This window comes from Carassius auratus, chromosome 30 (assembly GCF_003368295.1).
Source record: "Carassius auratus strain Wakin chromosome 30, ASM336829v1, whole genome shotgun sequence".
Classification (NCBI taxonomy): domain Eukaryota; kingdom Metazoa; phylum Chordata; class Actinopteri; order Cypriniformes; family Cyprinidae; genus Carassius; species Carassius auratus.
The window spans coordinates 23,284,015-23,304,192 of NC_039272.1; the positions used below are offsets into that span (position 1 = coordinate 23,284,015).

Consider the following 20,178-nt stretch of genomic DNA (forward strand, 5'->3'; position numbering starts at 1 on the left):
TTTTTGGGAGAAATATGGCTTGAAATCATTAACCAATCCTCATGTTGCTCTAAACCTTCAAAATATCTTTCAGAAAAGAATTTAGAGGATAAATGACAACTAATAATCAAATAAAAATTATTTCATCAATCAAATGATTTTCAGATGAACGGTCCCTTTAAGGGCCATGTTTACAGTAGAACTGCAGTTGTGAAAACTGTAAATCTAGCCAAGCAACACACCACATTTGAAGCCAAACAGCTGTCCTCGTAGAGCATTGTGAAGTCTGTCCTTGTAACAGCTGTGAGCATTGCACTGCCAGTCAATGGATCTGTTTGTGGCTGACAAGCTTGACAGACACTTTAGTGTCCACGGAGCTCTGAGTGTAGCGTGACCAATAACAATGAGTAAAGGCCCTGCTGAATAACAATGAAGGTCTACGAGGCAGCGAAGAAACGTCACAACATCACCCGCTAGACTTACTAGCAACCTGCAAATGATGGGGATCTACGCATATTTTGACTCCGACACCCCTCTGTGTTGCAAATACATTTGACACATAAAACAAACATCTCTGATGGAAATACAAGCTTTAACCAGCCTAAGTGGTTTGCTGGTCTTATCTGGTCTCTCCACAAGTGTTCAGCTGGTCTACTAGCCTGAGCAAGTGCCTAAAGCTATCAAACCACACCAGACTGAAGAGCTTGATGGCCAGCTAAGATCAGCAAAACATATTAGGTTGGTTTTCTAAACCAGAGATCTTAACAGTGATCTAATGAGATACTTAGATTTGAATTTCCTGAAACAAGTAACAGCATCAGAGCATCAGAACATCAGAGAAACAGCATCAGAGACGCTTTGTCGTTGTCATGACACTTAGAATACAGGTTATTTTCTATCAGCTGTGCAATTCAACATGAAATAGATCCAAGACATTATGCACACAATGATATAATCACTTGTATTATGAAATGTGACCATACTAACAATGCCAAGTTAATGAGAGATTTTCTAACTTTAATCGTAAAATTATTTTAAGTGGGAAACTCTACATAATGATGTTTAAATGGAGCTGAATTAATTGCTTGCAGTACAGTTTTTCTCATATACTCGCTATATATAGTTTATTTATTTATTTATTTTATTTATTACCAAAAAAATACTTGGTTCATATAATGTTAACCAAATCAAGACAGTGCCACATTCACAGATTTGGAAAGAACTGTCCTTGGTCCTGAACACAAGCAAAGCTCAACTGGCTGTGAGCCAAACACACACTAATGATGTGGTCAAAGAGAATACAGTTATTTAGAATTTAATAATATTTCACAGTATTGCTGTTTTTAATGCACTCGAGATCAAATAAATGTAATCTTAGCAAATATCAGACACCTCTTTCAAAAACATTTAAAAAGTGTAACTACTTTTGAACGGTAGTGCACACATCCACAGCAGAATTCACTTGTTTACCGCCAACATTACACTTAGTTATAAAAAAAATGATGATAATAAATAAATAAATGGAATGGAATGGAATTAAATTGTAGTTTAGATATAACATATACAATACACATTTTGCCATCATTTGAGCCAAATAACGTTCCAAACCTGTATGACTTCCTTCCATGGACCACAAAACGCAAAATGACAGTCTCAGTCAACATTCACTTTCATTGCATGGACAAAAGATGCAATCAGATACAAGTTTGGAAAAACATGACGGTGAGTGAATGATGACAGAATTTTAATTTTGGGGGGCCTAATCCATCAAAGGATCAAATCGTACCAATATTATTAGTTTCAACTTATTCACCAAATTCCATTAGCATTATTTCAGGATTGTGAAAAACGTACAGCAGGGAAGACAATAGGCCTGTGGCTCACATATGACCCTCTGATACACGATACAAGCAACTACTGAACATTAAACCCTTGACTTAAATCCTTTTTTATTTCAGCACCCTCTAAATACGTTTTATATACAACCCTGAATCATTCGAATGAGAGCATAACACCATTATCTGAAGCATACGTGATTAGCTGTTATTCTAGATTGTAAATTCAAAATATGACCCAATATTTCACATAAAAAAAATAATAATAACTTTTTCTTCCTAATACATAATGCTCGCTCGAGCATAGGATGCCCAAAAATGCTGGTGCAGGTTGGCAGCTCGCTATTATGACGGCCTCGCAAGGACAGACACACACACACACACACACGTCAGCCATGAGCATCATTCTGTCACTCTTCTTCACGAGGCTGCTGTCTAAAACAAATGTAGGCTACTGCATGTCGAGAGACCGAGGCAAGTTTTCTGGGCTGCTTGTCCCGCTTGAATTAAATAATGGTAAAAACAGCTTTATTCTGTCATTTAAGGGACAATGCATAACAAATGCACCTGCTTTATAAGAGTAACCGCATTAACACAGAGCAGCTCTTCACTTCCATGAATGACTACCTCGATATCATGATAAACATAATTAGTAATTACTTAATATGCTTGTGTCCGGTGAAGAAAGGCAAAATAATGATACAGAAACACTGGATACACGAGCATGTACAGTGATGCTGCCCATCAATTTGTCATAAGTAACTTACTTCCCAACGAAGTTCTCCAAAACCGAGCTTTTCCCAGCACTTTGGCCGCCGACCACAGCGATCTGAGGAAGGTCCAGGTTGGCATTTTGTCCGATGGCAGAGAAGGCGTCCTGCAGTCTGTTTACCAGAGGAATCAAGTCCTCCATTCCCCGATTGCCCATCTTGTGGGATAAATAACAGGCTCTATTTCACAGTGAATTAAAAACCGATGTAATCGACCCTGAACGGAGTCCTAATTGGCAGGCCCCGAGATATCTAGAAGCTGTCCCTTGCAGCGTTTCCTTCAGTTTTCCAGGCACCTTGGCGAATCGACATACGTCCTCCTCCCTCCTGTTCACCACCGCTTTGAGATCAGCTGCTGCTGCTGGAGCGATGCGGAGATGAAGCGCTGCATGCTGCATTACCTTCAGCAGCCACCGGGGGCCGACACAATCAAACCGTTCTTTATTCAAATCAGACCTAAGCAGCACTCAAATAAAACACCACAAGGCATAAATATGTTTAGTTAATATTACTTAAACTAAGTGAATTTTTTTAATCCATGATATGTGTTTGTCTTACAAAAGCTTTTTTATTTATTTTAAGAGTAACGTAGGCTAATGTTTATAACGTTAGCTAGTTAACATTAGCCTACTTGAAGAGTGTTTACATACCTCAAACATCGATGGAACCGTTTTTCTATGTTAATACTGGAAATATTAAAAACTGCGGCCAACGTTCTTGTTTCGGTCTCTCAAAATTCTGAAGCAGCATTCTTCTAGAACGTTCATTCAAAGTTATCTGGTCTTTTACAACATTCTTAAAATGTTAGCATTAAAAAAACATATTCCATGTAATAAATAATGAAATTTAACTTTCCACTTAATGTTACGTTCGACATTCATATAACCAAGAAAACCCCCTTAAAAAATAAAAATAGATAAATAAATAAAAACATTGAAACCCTTTTTGAATGTTCAGAGAAAATTCAGAAATAACGTTTTCAAGACTTAATGTGAATACGAGCTAAACGTGCTTAGCACAGTTTTTTGTTTAAATGGATAGTCCTATGAAACAACTAATTAATAGTGTTAAATATATATATTTTTAAGGTAGTAAGGTAGTACCGAATTGGACGGCTTTTTTAGTCCTTATATAGCTTGTAACTTTTTACAAACCCATAGCAAGTTATAAAATTAATGTAATAAATGTTAAAACGACTTCAAACGAAAACTTTTTTTAAACAACTTACTTTACATTCTGGAGTTTATTGTGATAGTGCTGACTGTGTGTTATCCCTGACTTAAATTTCTGTTTTGAACTAATACAAAGGTTGTCAGTTCACATACAATAATTTGTGATTTTGCAAAAATACATTTTCATGAGTATGCAATGCTTCTTCCGAGCCGAGTGAGGGCGCACTCTTGATAATTGTCTTTAAGCGCCACACCACAGCACCAGAGGAAGAGGCATAAATACTGGAGTGAAGCTTGTTTTCACATTAAATGGTGAGCTGTTTCCTACATTTCAGTAATGTTGTTTAAAACACTTATAAGGTGCGCAGTATATGCTGTACATTGCAAGTTTTTGCCACTTGCTGTCCATAAAGCTTTGTCATAATGTCCTGCGCGCTCTGTTATCAATGAACCACTCTGTAATGTTAAATATAATTTAACGGACTATTTATGTTAAAAGCAAAGAAGGCTGCTCAGGCTTATTTACGTAGTGTATGTCCAAAATCCAAAATCTCTCCAGATCCTTCAGATTCACAGCTCCATGTTGGTGCTTCTTCTTTTCAGTTCACCCCACTCATTTTTCTTTAGGGTTCAGGTCAGGGAACTGAAACGGCCCATTATAAGATTTCAAACATGGACGGTCAGTTTTAAAAATTTTATCTGTTAGTATTTAATTGAATTCATGATGCCATGTATCTGAACAAGATGTCCAGGACCTCCGGCAGATATATAGACCCACAACATTAAAGATACAGAAGTATACATTAATTGTAAGGTACTTTTTACTCCTGTGTGCAACAAGCCCATCTTGAGTGTTTGCTGTTAAAAAGCTCATTTTTTAGTTTTATCTGACCATAGATTCAAGTCTTGTTCGAAGTTCATGGAGTGTCTGGCAAATAAATATGCTGGATTAATAAATATGCTGATTTTGTTTTCAGTTTTTTTCTTGAAAACCTCCCCCCAAATTATTTTTAGGCTTTCCAACCCCAAGACTCAACTATTTTCTGAAACTCTCAAGCTGTGATCTCAAGTCTTTGGCTGCTCAAACTCTTCTCCTTGCCTTGCATTAAGACAATAGACACACGTCCTCTTCCAGGCAGATTTGTGACATTCTCTGTTAATTGGAAACTCTTAATTATTTCCCAGATGGTGTAAATGGGGATTTTCAATGCTTTAGTGGTTTTCTTAGAGTCACTTTCTGATTAGTGAAGCTCAATCTTTTGCTGCACATCAGAACTATATTCTTAGATTTTTCTCATTGTGATGAATGATTAAGGGAGTTTGGACTCTGTATTAGAGATATTTTAGTCATAAGAATTTATAAGGGTACCAATAATTGTGTCTATCGTGTTTTGGTGAAAATTATTTTATTTTCAGAATGTGACCCCCCCCCCACCCCCACCCCTTCCTTTTTCACTTCAATTAAAGCATAGGTCTTTATGTAGGTGTTTTTTAATTTATTTTTTATGAAACATCAATTGGATAACAGATTGGAGATGCAGATTTATTTACACAGCCTTGAATATATTTACCAAGGGTACCAATAGTTCTGACCACGACTGTATACATATAAATAAGGCAAGAAGTCTCATTTTGGTGTTTATAGACAACATTTATACAAGTTGTTTTATATACATAGAAAGCATATTAAATGCCATTAAAGTGTCTGCTTTAATGTTGATCTTAAAATGTCAAATGTCATTTAAAAAAATAAAATGTCAAAAAATGGGTGAAATAATGTTCCACCATCATTCAGTGTAACATATATATTTATTATATTAGGCTATATCATATTACAGTATATATCAAAGTGAGGTGAAGGAGCATTGTGCATGTTTCACTGTTTTTTTTTTTTTGTTGTTTTTTTTTTTAAGAAGAGTTAAGTGCACCTAAAAGGAAAGAGGAAGAATGTGCTTAACATAGCTGGGAAAAGTAATTGACAGATGCGAAAAACAAATACAGAGACATGGGAAAAATAGGTGAGTACACACAAAACCACTGAGGAGATGCATCTACTTACACTAAGACTATTACCAGTGGTAACATTCATTAGAAAATATGTTGTCAAATTCTATGGAAAGATCCTCAGTGCACAAATTGTGTGTTCCTTCTCATACACTAAATGATCCCAAAGGTACTGCTGGACAAATTCATTCTTCAGTCCCAGAACAAGGAGAGCCTCTGTTGAAAAAACACAGAACTCAGAGGTGATCTTCAATAAATGTAATATTAAAGCAGACAGACTGAAATAAATCAGTGTTTGTGATACACTAACAAAAATTCACTGCCTTTTTTGGACAGACCAAATGAACTAGGGGAAGATTCTGCAAATGCAGATAAGATGCAGCAGCCACCAAAAGCAAACCCTGCAAGCATATCAGACCATGAAGGTATTTGTTGACTGACTGTAGTGTACAGCTCTCTGTGTTTGTCTTTTTAGCCTCATGCAAACTACACATCTACTCAGAAAATGTCACACTCTATGTTTACTTTTGAAATTTGCTGTCAACTCTAGATCTGCAAAGATATTGTGTAGCCTTGTGTTGTGTTGAAAAGTTGAATTGTCTTTTATTTCCCCTCTAAATGATTCAGAGGATGATAATGGCACTGCACAGCTTGAAGAAGACGGTGGGGATCAGAACAGAGCAGCAGAGGTGCAGTAAAAACATATTTTTACAGTAACAGATCTTTACCTATGGACTTTTCGCAGTAACATCAGTTTTAAATAATAATTTGACACTTAACACATTCCAGTGACCCTCAGAAAAATGTAATGTCTATTAATACATATTTAGTTGTGCTTTTGGGGGTCAGTAAGATTTTTGTTTTTGAAAGAAGTCTTTTATCCTCACTAAGGCTACATTTATGTGATTAAAATCGCATCAAAAATAAATAAATAAAATGTTTTCTGTTATGCCAAAGCTGAATTTTCAGCTGTCATTACTCTAGTCTTAAAGGGGTCATGAACAGAGAAATCAAAATTCCCCTGATCTTTTGACATCTGAGAAGTCATTGTACTATAAAAACATTAAAATCATCAAAAGTTTCAGAATTCAAAAGGGCTTTTCACACTTGAATTCGTTAACTCTGGGTTAACCTAAACCCTGGATAAACGGATTCCTGGGTTATCTGTAATCATGTTTCACATTGCTCATACCAGAGATCATCTTACTATGGGTAAACTGTTAATCTTGGGTATTCATTAACAAGACATTTCAGACTGTACATTCCTAAAGTTCTTATTTGCAGTTTCACGGTCACTGATTGTACAAACAGCAGGCTACCTGTTTACATGGCTTTTCCTGCCTCTTGGCAGTTATATATAAAAAATAAAAAAAAATTCACCATGTTGGTCTAGCCCAGGGATCTCCGACCCTGCTCCTGGAGAGCTACCATCCTGCAGACTTCAATTCCAACCCTGCTCCAACACACTTGTCTGTAATGATCAAGTAGCCCTGAACACCTTGATTAGCTGGCTCCGGTGTGTTTGATTGGGGTAGAAGCTGAAATCTGCAGGACAGTAGCTCACCAGGAGCAGGGTTGGAGACCCCTGCGCTAGCCGTTTTAAAAATAACATTTCTTTCTTTTCTTTCATCGGCTGATGTTGACATGACGCGAGCTTCCTGTTACTGACGTGACATGAGGCTCGCTGCTTAATTTGTGCTTGGCTGTCTGTTGCAAAGCATCCAGCAGCAACAAGCAAACACTGTTCTGTTTCACAATGAACAAACTTAGCACTGCTGCTCCGGAGTGATTGTCACTCGCGTGAACAAGCACCGTTCTGCCTTTGATTTTGGGCATTTGTCTGCGATTTCTCAAAACCTGTCGGCGAGCCAAAAACTGGGCTAAAATCGTGCAGTCTGAACTCGGCTTAAGACTCACACAGCCGTCATCTCTCTCTCTCTTTCTCTCACTCCCTCCCTCCCTCTGTCGATCGATAATTCAAATAAATGCTATAATTCATTCAAATAAAATCTTTCCGCACTATTTCAGCTGAGTCTGATTTGAAGCTGGCAGTATGTTAGCCCTTTTTTACTTTTTACCCATTCGGCATATATTGCGCTGCAAAGAAAAATGCTAGTTTTAACTTGTCTATAACTTGGCAAATGACCAAGGAATAAGTGGGAAAATCAACAGCTTGCCAAGGATTAAAGGATTTTAAATGTACTTCGCATCGGGTGGTTCTTTGCCTCCACATCAAGCCGTTGATTATCCCTTACTTATTTTCTTTAACGCATCCTTGCTGAATAAAATATGAATTTGACCGCAGACTTTTAAATGGTAGTCTTATAGTATCGCTTACCATCCTTCTCTGTGTAAAGCTGTATCCAGTCTTTCAGCTTCTGCTGTAATTGTATTTGTAAAACACTGTTTACATGAAGCCCCACCCATAGGAGTTATCACAACAAGACATTATCCGCTTTGAAAAGAACTCCACCTCAACCTAATCAATAAGAGCTTATATTGTATTGAACCTGGAATACTGTGGTTCAGGTGCAGGGTGTTGGTACGTGTCTGAAGGTGACCATCCAGCGTAGCAGTGAGAGTCGAGCCTTCAGCACTTCACCTGAAGAGACGGCAGCAGGGGCAGGCCATGAGGGCAAACACACAGTTAAATTCACCTGCTACATTTGCAATGTCACCTGTTCTGACCAGCAGGTAAGACTTGACAGCACATTACTGAGGAGAGGAGTCGGTTGATCATTGTGTTTAGTGAAGTGTTTGATTCTTCGCAGGGCTTCCAGGCTCACATGACAGGTTTAGATCATCAGCAGCGTATGATGGAAATCCAGCGTCTGAGCAACACCTGTCTGGCCACACTGTTACCTCCCACCCAGGAGTCCCTGCAGGGTACAAACAGGTGTGTGATGCTCTCTGCACTTCAGAGCTGTAGTGTGTACAAACAATTTAACACTGTCAGAACAGTTTTGAGTCTGTGACAGTCTTGAGATACCCAAGAAGATTTTACCCAAGTAGTTTTTAAAAAATCTACTTTAAAACACTTCTCTAATCTTTGTTTTTATGTTGCTTGTAAGGACTTTAAGAATTGAATGACTCTAAACGTAGTATAGATGCCTGTTCCTGTCACCGAAAAAAATAAAAAATAAAAAGGTGTTTGCAACTTTTTATCTCACAATTCTGACTTTTATTTTCTCGCAATTGCGAATTATGAAGTCAGAATTGTGAGATATAAACTTGCATTTCTGAGAAACAAAGTAGCAATTCTGAAAAATAAAGTCAGAATCGCGAGATAGAAACTCTGAAATTCTGACTTTCTCAAAATTGCCCATTTATATTTAGCAATTTTAACTTTCTCGAAATTGCGAGTTAATAGCACACACCTGCGAATTACAATATTAAGGAAGAATTGTGAGAAATCCAAATTAATTTTTTTATCCCTCAGAATTGGGCTTTATAACTCGCAATTGCGAGTTTATATCTCACAATTTTTACTTAAGAATAAAGAGAGATAAAAACTCACAATCACTTTTTTAATCTTTTTTTCAGTGGCAGAAATGGGCTTCCATAACATTTATATGTTTTAGAATAAAAAACGTCTTTATTCTAGCATATTTTATTTTTTGGTTAATCAAAAGCAAATTTTGATTTCAATGCATCCTTACGAATAAAACTTTTTTTTAAAGAAAATCCAAATTTACAGTAATTTGTTAGTGTACTGTATGTTAGTCACATGAAAAAAAAGAAATATTAAGTATTGCTCATTGCCTATTGTTAGGAAAACAAGCACAGCATTATTTAGAACACAATTGTTTTTTGCTCTGTAATAGAGAGAGGCGAGCTGGTCATCAGCGCTGGTGTCCAACCTGTCAGTCTCATTTCTCTGGTGACCTCATCGAGCACAGACGAACTAAGAAACACAAGGTGACCTTGAAATAAAACGGATAACACCAAATCTTATCACTATATATATATGTGTAAATATCCACAGAGTTTGTTTTTATGAAAATGCTATGTCTTGTCATCTCATTAGATGGCAAAAGTATCCTCGAGACCTTTCTGTACCCTGTGTGAGCGCCACTTTAGGACTCCTCGCAAGTTTGTTGAGCATATGAAGTCTCCTGAGCACAAACAGAGGGTTGAGGAGGTCTGTGTGGGTATTTTGTAGGTATTGAATCTAAAATGTATTAAATGAAATCAAATAAAACTTATTTATATCAACATTTGTTACAGTTAAGAAGTGAGGGTGACCCAGAGGTTATGGAGGAGCTCATAACGGTGGATGCTATTGGCTGCTTTGAAGGGGAAGATGATTATGAGGAGGATAGAAATGAAGAAGAGATTGCAGTGTTTGAGAAGGTTAGTTGCATTACATCATGTGCTTTTCTAAATTAGAGTCCCTTTTCTTTTGATTTAGTTTTCTTTTTTGTATTTGAATTTTGTCAATAGCATCCTGGTCATAGGGATATGGCTCTGGAAGAGACGACTGATTATGAGGCATATGATCCAGACACACAGTATGGTGAGTGCTGGACTTTAACCTTTTCTCCAGTGTAGACTGTCAAAGAATAGTTCATGTGACAGGCCTGACTGCTTTCTGACCTTAGGCACTAGTTTTGTGGTCCCTGTCGCTGGTTTCCTCTGTAAGCTGTGTCATAAATTCTACCACTTTGAGGCTTCTGCGCGGGAAACTCACTGCAGGTCTCTTATGCACTTCCAGAACTTACAGGTGAGGAACGCGATGGAATTTGAAATGAATTTATGTGTCATTTAAGGCAAATCTGAAATCAGTGATACTACAATAATATCCTGGTGTAAAATTGGTAGATATCTCAAATAATATAATGGCCAGACAGATTGGGATTAATAACACACAGTCAAAACTCAAATGTGAATTTTGAAGCTGTTGTAATTTTTTTCTTTTTTTTAACTATACCACTGTTAAAAAGTTTGAGGTCAGTAAGTTTTTGTAATGTTTTTGAAATAAAATCTCGTGTTCACACCTGTTTTTGATTGAAATACAGTAAAAACATAATATTGTGAAATATCTTCTACTATTTAAAATTCCTGTTATCTGTTTTAATGTATTTTATTTTTAAATGAAATTTATTCCATTACTCCAGCGTTCAGTGTCACATGATTCTTAGGAAATCATTACAATATGATGATTTAGTTCTCCAAAAAACATTTCTTATTATAAATGTTGAAAACACTACCGTTCAGAAGTTTGGGATAAGAGGAAAATAAGAGGAAAGTAAAACTTGTATTCAGAAAATTTGCATTAAATTAATGCATTAGATTGAGTGACAATGTAAGACATTTAAAGAAAAAAGGTTTCTATTGAAAATAAATACTGTTCTTTTGAACTTCCTGTTCTGTAAAGAATTCTTATAAATGTATCACTGATTCCACAAAAATAAATCAGCAAAATTGTCTGTTTTTAATTCAATAAGAACCAATAATAACTGATAATAATTGATCATCTAATTAGCATATTAGAATTTATATAGAATGACACTGAAGAGTATAGCAGGAATACATACAGAAATAAATTACATTTTTTATATATATTCATATTTATTTCATTATTTGTAAGTTATATTAAAAAATATATTTATGAATAATATTTCACAAAATTTCTGTTTTGCTGTACTTTTGTACAAATAAATGCCTTGTTGAGCATAAAATACTTTTTTTTTTTTTTTTCAATGACGGGTGGTAGTGAATATTTTGACATTATGTCTGAACAGCTCTTTATGATGGTCTGATCAGATGGTCCTCTGAAAGTAATGCAGCTAAAATACTGAGAAATATGTCTGTATAAATTATGTAGAAGGAATTTTTAAACAAAAAAAGTGAATTCAATGCCAGATGCTCAGGTTTGTATTTGATTTTCAGAAACACAATGCTCTGAAAATGCAGAAGAAGCCACCACAGGATGACTGTGAGAGTGATGCGTCATGTAGCAGTCTTATGAGCGACTCTCGGTGCCTGGAGCTCAACAGACCACACATCAGTTTCTCAAGAGAGCGAATACACTTGAAGAAGCTTAAGCCGTCTAAGAGACCTCACAAATCCAAGTCTCCACGCTCGAAACACTCTGGAGCTCCACAGAAGCCCTCCATGGTCACGAAGCACTTAATATGTACTCCACACTGTGGCTCAGGGTCAAGCCAAGAGTCACACTGCCAAGAACTACAGCACACAGAATCTGTGTCCACTGAAAAAGAAAAGGCATCCTGTGACCCTGTGCATTATTCTCAAGAGCAAGAAAATGTGAACTCGACAGCCACAAACAGTTGAGGTTAAAAAAAAACTGTTGGGAAAGACCGGACAAAACTAATGTAGATGTTCATTGGAGTTCATCAAGTGTTTCTTGGAAATCTGTGAAGAAAACCTGAGAAAATATTAATACTTTAGAAAATATATAAATAAATAAATGTCCATTTAAATTCATTAATATTGTCAATCGAATTTCCTTTCATTAAGTTGTATTTTATATGTAATTATAAATAATTGTTGAAAAACAGTTAATTCATCTAGGTTGGTGTTGTTACGTAAGATGCAATTATTTGTTAATTCTTATTCATCATAACTATTGTTAATATATATTAACTTAAGGTATCAACTTAAGGAAGTAAAAACATTCATGTCCACAGTTAATGTCCAAATCTAGAACAGATCTCTTGATTAAAATGCACACAAATCTTGTCCACTGCCCATTTTCTCTTCTTTCTTTCTTAATAAGAAAAGCCATTTGTGTTATAGACCAGTAATAGTAATAATACAAGTATTACAAATATAGGACTAATGTTTCCATACAGTTTGGACAAGGTTGTGTACATTAAGAATCTGGGTATAATATCCCTCATGGCCACCCCCCCACATAAAAAATATATAAAAGATATGTTTTAATTATTTATTTATTTATTGGATGAAAAGGCAGTCTATGAAAATGTATGTCATTAGTCGTCTCGTCGCAGCTCGAGCTCTCTGGCTGCATCAGTACACGTGGCATGCAGAGACATGTGTGTCCTACAGGCGGCGCCAGAACGAGCTGCAGGGCATTATGGGGCGGAGATGGAATTCTAGTACACACACAGACGACGGCAAAGCAAGGCTAGTGCGAGACCTGTATCACACCTGCGAGCACACATAGATATCGATTAAAAGCACACGAACAAGCCAAGGTGTCCTGCAGACGGGAATCGGCTCTCGGAGTTTGGTGTCATGGCCCAAAATGATTTGATGAGCAACGCGGAGGACGTGGCGGATCGGGTAAGAGAGCAGAAGGCCCTGCCAGTCAACTTGCACACACTAAATCACGGAGACTACTCTTCTTTACTAAACAAATGCTTTCGAAGTTCAGGAATAATGTCCACGTCTGCGTCTATAGTTTCGTCTTGTTTGCTTGGCTGCAAATGAGGTTTATTTATTGACTAAATTCTAGTCTTGTGAGTCGAAGGACTGACTTAAGTATTAGCAATACTTTAAAGAAAAACTGTGTTTTGGCTGCTTTCGTGTACTGATATTTGACGTTTATATCTATTAAATATCTATAAGTACATATACTTTATTTCTGTGAACCCAAAATGTTTGAATGGCATGCAAACTTTATCCTGGAATCGTTTTCATCAGTGTCTTCAGACGTGTTCATATGATGAAGCAAGAGTGTATGCTACTCATTACACCCAACATGAAAGATGACTGATTAGAAAAATATGTTTTTTTTTGTCCATATGCAATTGAAAATTAACAGCAGGGCATTAATCTGATGCCTTGTTGTTTAATGAGATTTTGCAGGATTATTGGATGTGTTTGGGGCCCTGTTTCATGCTGTGCTTTTTTCTTTTTCTTTTTTTATGTTATGTAAATAATAGGAATCAGCTTTATAAATATGTAATTATTATGTGGGTGTTAACCGGAGTTGTGAATGTTTATCAATGCTGAAACGAGGCCATCACTGCCATCAGCATCTTATTTATTTATGGCCTAATTTAAAGTTATTTTATCAATCATTAAGATTAGTTTTATCGCACAATAACAATATTCAAATTCCCATTTTTGGTTCATGCAACTCTCATTCAGCAATCCTGCCTTTTATGACGTAACAGAAGGCGAATCCTGTACCCTTCGATATTCCTGTGCTGCTTGGAAACAAGTCAAATACCCTCCAGATACACAGACTGCGAGTAAAGTATTGACACACAGGCAGACATTGGCCCCGAGATCTCGTCCCATTCATCTGGGCTTTGCTTGGTACTTGTTGAATGCTGATTGGTCCGTATTCTTCTTAGTGCTGATGTGGATCGTCTGGGGGCGGGGCTTAGCCGAGGCCGGTGTCAAAGCTCACATAAGAGTGTAGAGTTTGAACAGCAGATGGTTTGGCGTTTTATTAACAACCCCTGCCATGTATTGACAAAGTCTATGCATTTTAGTTTTCTTGCAATCTGATTATTTTCATTCACAAATAACAGAACTCTATAATCTACCATTGGCTTTTACAAGCCAATTGTTGATTCTTACTTTCAGTTTACAAGCTAGCTCATGTTACAGCGTTAAGCAATGAGAATATAATATCCTGTAATCGTATCTTTTTCCTTCCCTGTACATATCTGCTCAACACCTGTTGCATGAGGAAGTGGAACAGATTTATTACGAGTACACCACAGTGATCTTTCAATGCTGGAGACGTACTCCTAAGTCTTCAGTTGCAAATGGATGTGTGTTTGGCCACCTGTGCTCGGATACTGACTGAAAATGTGGGGGAAAGTGAAAAGGGGATTTAAAGCTCAGAGGTTGAACATTAAGCAGCATTCATTTGAAGAGTTTCAGCACTTAGTTGAAGTAATATGACGCTTGTGTAAATCTAAACTATTCACACTAGGATGGATTTATATGTCTTTTTGTTTTTTTATCTTTTAAGTAGATATTAAAATAGCTTTCTAATTGCATAAGTCTGAGTTAGGCTATGATAAATATCCTCCTTTATGTTGACTTGGATTAATGATCAGGGCCTTATTTATGTGAACAAAAATACAGTAAACCCGTAATGTAGTGAACCTTTTATTACAATTTGAATTAAGTTTCCTATTTTAACGTATTTTCAAATATAATTTATTCCTGTGATGGGAAAGATAGAGTAACTCTTTAGAGTGAGTAAGTCTTTAGAGTAATGATCCTTTAGAAATCTTTCCAATTTGTAGATTTGCTGCTCAAGAAACGTTTAATATTAACAGTGTTGAAAGCAGTTGTGCTGTTTAATGTTTTTTTATGAACCCCAAATTCTTGAAATGGCTTTATTTAAAATAGAAATCATTTGTAACATTATGAATATCTTTAGTCACTTTTGATGAATTGAATGAATCATTGCTGATTAAAAGTTGATCTCAAACCTTTTGAATGGTGATATATTAGAACATGGTCCTTCATGCTGACCTAGGATGTTCTAGAATTGAAGTTGAATGCACATGATCGTAAAGCTGTGCCTTCTTCATCGGTAATAATTGCCTTAAAATATAGGCATGTTCAGAATTACATTGTATGAGTCAAAAAAACATTGTATGGGTCAAAATTATAGATTTTTCTTTTATGCCAAAAATCATTAGGATCTTCCATGAAGATATTTTGTACATTTCCTACCATAAATATATAAAAACTTATTTATTAGTAACATGCATTGCTAAGTATTTAGATTTTTTTGCAGCCTCAGATTCCAGATTTTAAATCGTTCTATCTCAGCCAAATATTTCCAATCCTAATAAACCATACATCAATGGAAAGCTGATTTATTCAGCTTTCAGCTGATGTATAAATCTCAGTTTCGAAAAATTGACACTTAAGACTGGTTTTGTGGTCCAGGGTCACATTCGTGTTAAGGCAAGCATTACTTTAGCTGCTGCATATACCTAAAGTTTTCATATCTTTGTCTTTTTGTTCATCTCTAGTTCCTTCGAGTGACGAAGCAGTACCTGCCCCACATAGCACGTCTGTGTCTGATTAGCACCTTCCTGGAGGACGGCATTCGCATGTGGTTCCAGTGGAGCGAGCAGAAAGAATATATTGAGACGACGTGGGGATGTGGCGTCTTCCTGGCCACACTGTTTGTTTTAATCAACTTACTCGGACAGCTGGGTAAGAAGTGTGTTCAGAGGAAATATCTCTGGTGACTTGGATCATCTTCAGATTTTTTTATGGATTGTATCGTTATCTGTTTTCCAGGTGGCTGTATACTGATCCTGAGCAGGAATTTTGTGCAGTATGCCTGCTTTGGATTATTTGGTCTCATCGCCTTACAGGTGTGAGCTTTCTGTTTATCTTCTTTAAGATTGTAATTGGATGTTATCTTTGGTTAGGAGTGTAATTAAGTTAAACTGTTTAATTACAGAGCTGATCTTTATCTTTTGCAGACTGTTGCCTATAGCATTCTCTGGGACCCGAAGTTTTTGATGAGGTAAGTTCTTTGCAGGATAAGCTGGGAGTGAGTGTGTCATCGTGTGTTTTATGCTCTGGTCTCGTCATGATCTCTGTGTTTCAGGAATCTGGCTCTGGGGGGAGGTCTGCTGCTGCTGCTCGCGGAGTCACGCTCTGAGGGCAGGAGTATGTTTGCTGGGGTTCCCACCATGAGAGAGAGCTCTCCTAAACAGTACATGCAGCTGGGTGGCAGAGTCCTGCTGGTGCTTATGTTTATGACGCTGCTGCACTTTGATACAAGCTTCCTCTCGGTGAGCAAATATTCTCAGCATGCTAAATGGGTGAATCACAAACAAATCTCTAGGTTCAGAAATCAAAACCAAATTATATTGTGTAGGTTTAAAGATCTTTAGGATTAAGTTTTTTTTTTTTTCTGAGTGACATTTTCATGACAATCTCTTTTATGCTAGAAAATACTATTCTTATTACTATAATGCATACTATAGATGCTGTCATCAGGATATCATCCTTAGGGTTGCAAACTAATCAAGGTCTTAATGTTAACATCGGCAGTTGCTTGTAAAAAAAAAAAAAAGGAAATGGCATTTAAAATATTGCAGTTTCTCAAAATCTACTTTTTGTACAAATGTTTTGCTAATCTTTCAACACTCCGTAGCATCAAGCTTAGAACTGGATTGAAGTCCTCGATCAGCCCTGTTTACAAATGACTGAAGGTGGAATCTTTGTCGTTTATAGTTGGCCTTTTCTGGCTTTATAAATGTGCTCATAAACCACATCTTCTGACTTGGCAGAATGTCTAAAAGTTTATTGCCCCAGGTTCAGCTGTTCCTGCAGATAAGTGCTTCAGGCTCAGAAGATGTTGTGATTGTGGTGCTCAGGATGTGGGTTGGTGGTTGAGTTTTTGTGTCAATTGCATCATAAAGCACTGTTTGTGTTCACTTTATCTATATAAATGCTGAATTATAATAGAAAGGCAAGACAATTACCAACACTGATGTCAAACACTGTTACAATAAAGCAGTTGTTGTGAGTCACAATCTGTTCTGATGCAGTCATGGACAGCAAGGACAGAATGTTGAAATCTTTTCAATGTACATCATTAGGACGGGAAAATACATACATACTCAACCTATAAAAGAGAGGAAAGAAATGCTTTGCCTATCTTGTTGTTTTTGACATTATAGGCCAGAATGTCAGTATTTTGCCATTAATTCATCTGACATCCATATTAGGCATATATACAGGATTGCATGATGCTTCTTCCTCTTTCTCAGATGCCATGATCAAAACTACACAAGAAAAAAATTACAGACTACATTAAGGCTGAAAAATGGATACTGTTCAAAAGTTTGGGTCAGCAAGTATTTTATGCTCACAAATACTGTATTCATTTGGTCAAAAATACTGTAAAACAAAAATATTGTATTAGAAGTTAAAGTAACTATTTTCTATTTGAATATATTGCAAAATGTAATTTATTTGTGTGATGCAAAGCTGAATTTTTAGCATCACTACCACAGTTTTCAATGTCAAGTGATCCTTCAGGAATCTTTCTAAAATGCTGATTTGATGCTCAAGAAGCATTTATAATTATTATTAATATTGAGAACATTTGTTGCATATTATTTCAGGATTCTCTGATTAATGTAAAGTTCAAAAGAACAGCATTTATTAAAATGGAAGTATTTTGTAACCATGTTTTTGCTATAGTTTGATCAAATCAGTGTATCCTAAATGAATAAAAGATTTGATTTAAATAAAAACGCACTTATTCCAAAATTTTGAATGAACTATATTTGAATATTAAACATTCATAATTTGCCATATTGTTTAGCTGATGCATTGCTCTTCCCAGCTGTAGTTATGCTTGTATTGTAATCATCCATTTCACCACTAGAGGTCAGACGTGACCAGGTTTTCTGTAGCCTACCTACCTGATTTCTGCAGTGTTAAATTCAGTTTCCTGTGTAACCATTCCACATTTGTCTGGTGTGTCTTTCTGACTTCCTTGTTCTAATGTGTCTGTGTTTGGTTTTAGATCTTGCAGAATCTGGTGGGCACAGCACTTATTGTTCTGGTAGCGATCGGTTTCAAGACTAAACTAGCCGCCCTAACCCTGGTCATCTGGCTACTGGCAATCAACGTGTACTTTAATGCTTTCTGGACCATACCAGCCTACAAGCCCATGCACGACTTCCTCAAGTACGACTTCTTCCAGACCACGTCGGTGATCGGAGGCCTTCTGCTGGTAGTAGCACTAGGTCCAGGAGGAGTGTCCATGGATGAGAAGAAGAAAGACTGGTGAGACGGGACTGAACTCAAACGGCTCACTCGCTCACTCAGTAGTTTGCCCTTTGGCAACAGTTTTCACACAGAGCAGGTACACTACTTAGGGAGGAAAGAGCCAATTGAGAGGTGGCCTCACAAACACCCCAGGACCAACAGAACGACCCGCTCTCCACATCTCATGCACTGTCTGTGTGTTCATCTTGCGTGCTTACTGAATTATTTTCACCAGCACTTTTAGACATATTAGTTAATCATATTTATTTTCTAAGTTTCGGGTCAGATTCTGTTATTTGAGAACCCCACTGAAAATCTGAAGCATCCGTGTTATAAAAGCTGCAACCATGTTGAAAGAATAACAAATTTATCTCCTTTGCCATCTTTCTCTGCCTTTTTATTTCGGTGCCAATTGCAAATCAGCAAACCAAAGACAAATCCTTAAGATATATAGATCATTCTGCTTTAAAGTTCAAGCCACATAATTGATCGCAAAATTAATTTGAAGTAAAATGGAAAGTAATTTTGTTTTTTTAAGTCAGTCATTTTCTATGTGCTGCCTCTGGGCTGGATTTCAGCTGATATTGTTGCGGTGTTGAAAACTTTTGCAAACTTAATGTGTCTTAAATGTGTCAATCTCTCCCCGTCAAAAGGCTAAACAAGTTCAAGAAGGCTTTGCAAAGAGAGATTCTTATTCGTGAATATTTTCTGCCATTTTAAAGTAATTAAATGTAAGGGCAAAAAAAGTTTAATGGCCATTATGAAGAGCGTTCCATTCGGAAGATTCACTGGCTTCTCATGTCTGTGTAAGAAGCTGTTCGTTTATTAGCGTGTTCGCTGTCTATCGTCAGGTCACTTTGAAGTTTACAAAAAGTGAATTCTAGTGTTTCTCCAAACAAGCAGAGAGTGAGATGCCAATATTATCAGTGTTTATCCTCTTTGTACAAAAAAAAAGAAATGACAAATATTGGTTTTCTAAGTGTTTTAAATATGTTTTGACATATAAAGGGAAAAAATGTTGGTTGTTTAATTTTTTTTTTTTTATCTTTTATTTTTTAGTAATCAACAATAAAACTAGTGATATTCAAAAACCAATCCTTTTGGTCTACATGACATGAAAACAGATGAATCATTGAAGGCAGTTGTCTAAATATAAAAAGAAACTATGTTTGAGCTTTCATATTCAAAACACTGGTCATCATGTCCATGTCTCCTAAACCTTCACAACAAGCAGGAAGTCAAAAAACAATTCGACACAATGTGAAGTGGTCAGATTTGTTTATAGGCCTAAACTTTACAGATTAATTAGCCAACATTGCTTGCTACAAGAATGCTTGACTTTTTAATGTATTACAATTATATTATGAAATATATCGAATGTTTTTTTTTAAGAAAATCTTTTTAAAATGATTTTGTGTATCTGTCAGCAGATTCCTCCTCGAAGCCCCCCAAAAAGCAAAAAATGTGACCGTGCGGAGAAACTCCTCATGTGCACTATTTTACCTTGTACGTTTGTTAACCAAGAGAACACATGATATGACGCATCCTGTCGTACCTAGACGATGTTTTGCTGTTAGACAGTGTTTGAATCTTAGTGTTTGAGAGAAATCCTCGCAGGAAAACCCCACAGGATCACCACAGAACTTCGGTTCTGTCCCAGTCGCAGGTCACAAGCGCTCTGTGTTCGCCTCCAACGCGTAAAGGTGA

At 36.6% G+C, this 20,178-nt stretch overlaps 3 protein-coding genes across 17 annotated transcripts in view; 2 read left to right on the forward strand and 1 right to left on the reverse strand.

Moving 5' to 3' along the window:
- dnm1b (dynamin 1b) overlaps positions 1–2,991 on the reverse strand; it is a 36,168-nt gene extending 33,177 nt beyond the window's left edge. For 8 of the 14 annotated variants that reach the window (XR_003276635.1, XM_026212301.1, XM_026212289.1 and 5 more), the window contains exon 1: positions 2,582–2,990. Coding sequence is in view for 13 of the 14 variants with exons in the window: in XM_026212301.1 (XP_026068086.1) it covers positions 2,582–2,742 (161 nt within the window). In the remaining variant the exon portion in view is untranslated. Of the gene's footprint in view, positions 1–2,581 lie in introns of all 14 variants that reach the window. The other 6 variants (XM_026212296.1, XM_026212294.1, XM_026212292.1 and 3 more) reach the window with 1 other exon arrangement.
- A 701-nt stretch (positions 2,992–3,692) lies between these two features.
- ciz1b (cdkn1a interacting zinc finger protein 1b) lies at positions 3,693–12,210 on the forward strand. Of its 2 annotated transcripts, none has more exons than XM_026212303.1 (13): positions 3,693–4,068; positions 5,670–5,774; positions 5,930–6,002; positions 6,097–6,185; positions 6,388–6,449; positions 8,290–8,454; positions 8,532–8,656; positions 9,585–9,678; positions 9,788–9,901; positions 9,988–10,113; positions 10,204–10,276; positions 10,362–10,483; positions 11,653–12,210. In XM_026212303.1, exons 2-13 carry the CDS (start codon positions 5,762–5,764, stop codon positions 12,055–12,057), a joined length of 1,461 nt encoding a protein of 486 aa, XP_026068088.1. In that variant the 5' UTR covers positions 3,693–4,068; positions 5,670–5,761; the 3' UTR covers positions 12,058–12,210. The 2 variants fall into 2 exon arrangements, with proteins under 2 accessions (XP_026068088.1, XP_026068089.1); XM_026212304.1 differs by having other exon boundaries at positions 5,673–5,774.
- Positions 12,211–12,772: 562 nt separating this feature from the next.
- Positions 12,773–19,425, forward strand: surf4l (surfeit 4, like). The gene is made up of 6 exons (XM_026212306.1): positions 12,773–13,032; positions 15,702–15,888; positions 15,976–16,052; positions 16,164–16,207; positions 16,292–16,478; positions 18,227–19,425. Exons 1-6 carry the CDS (start codon positions 12,985–12,987, stop codon positions 18,491–18,493), a joined length of 810 nt encoding a protein of 269 aa, XP_026068091.1. The 5' UTR covers positions 12,773–12,984; the 3' UTR covers positions 18,494–19,425.
- Positions 19,426–20,178: the final 753 nt, after the last annotated feature.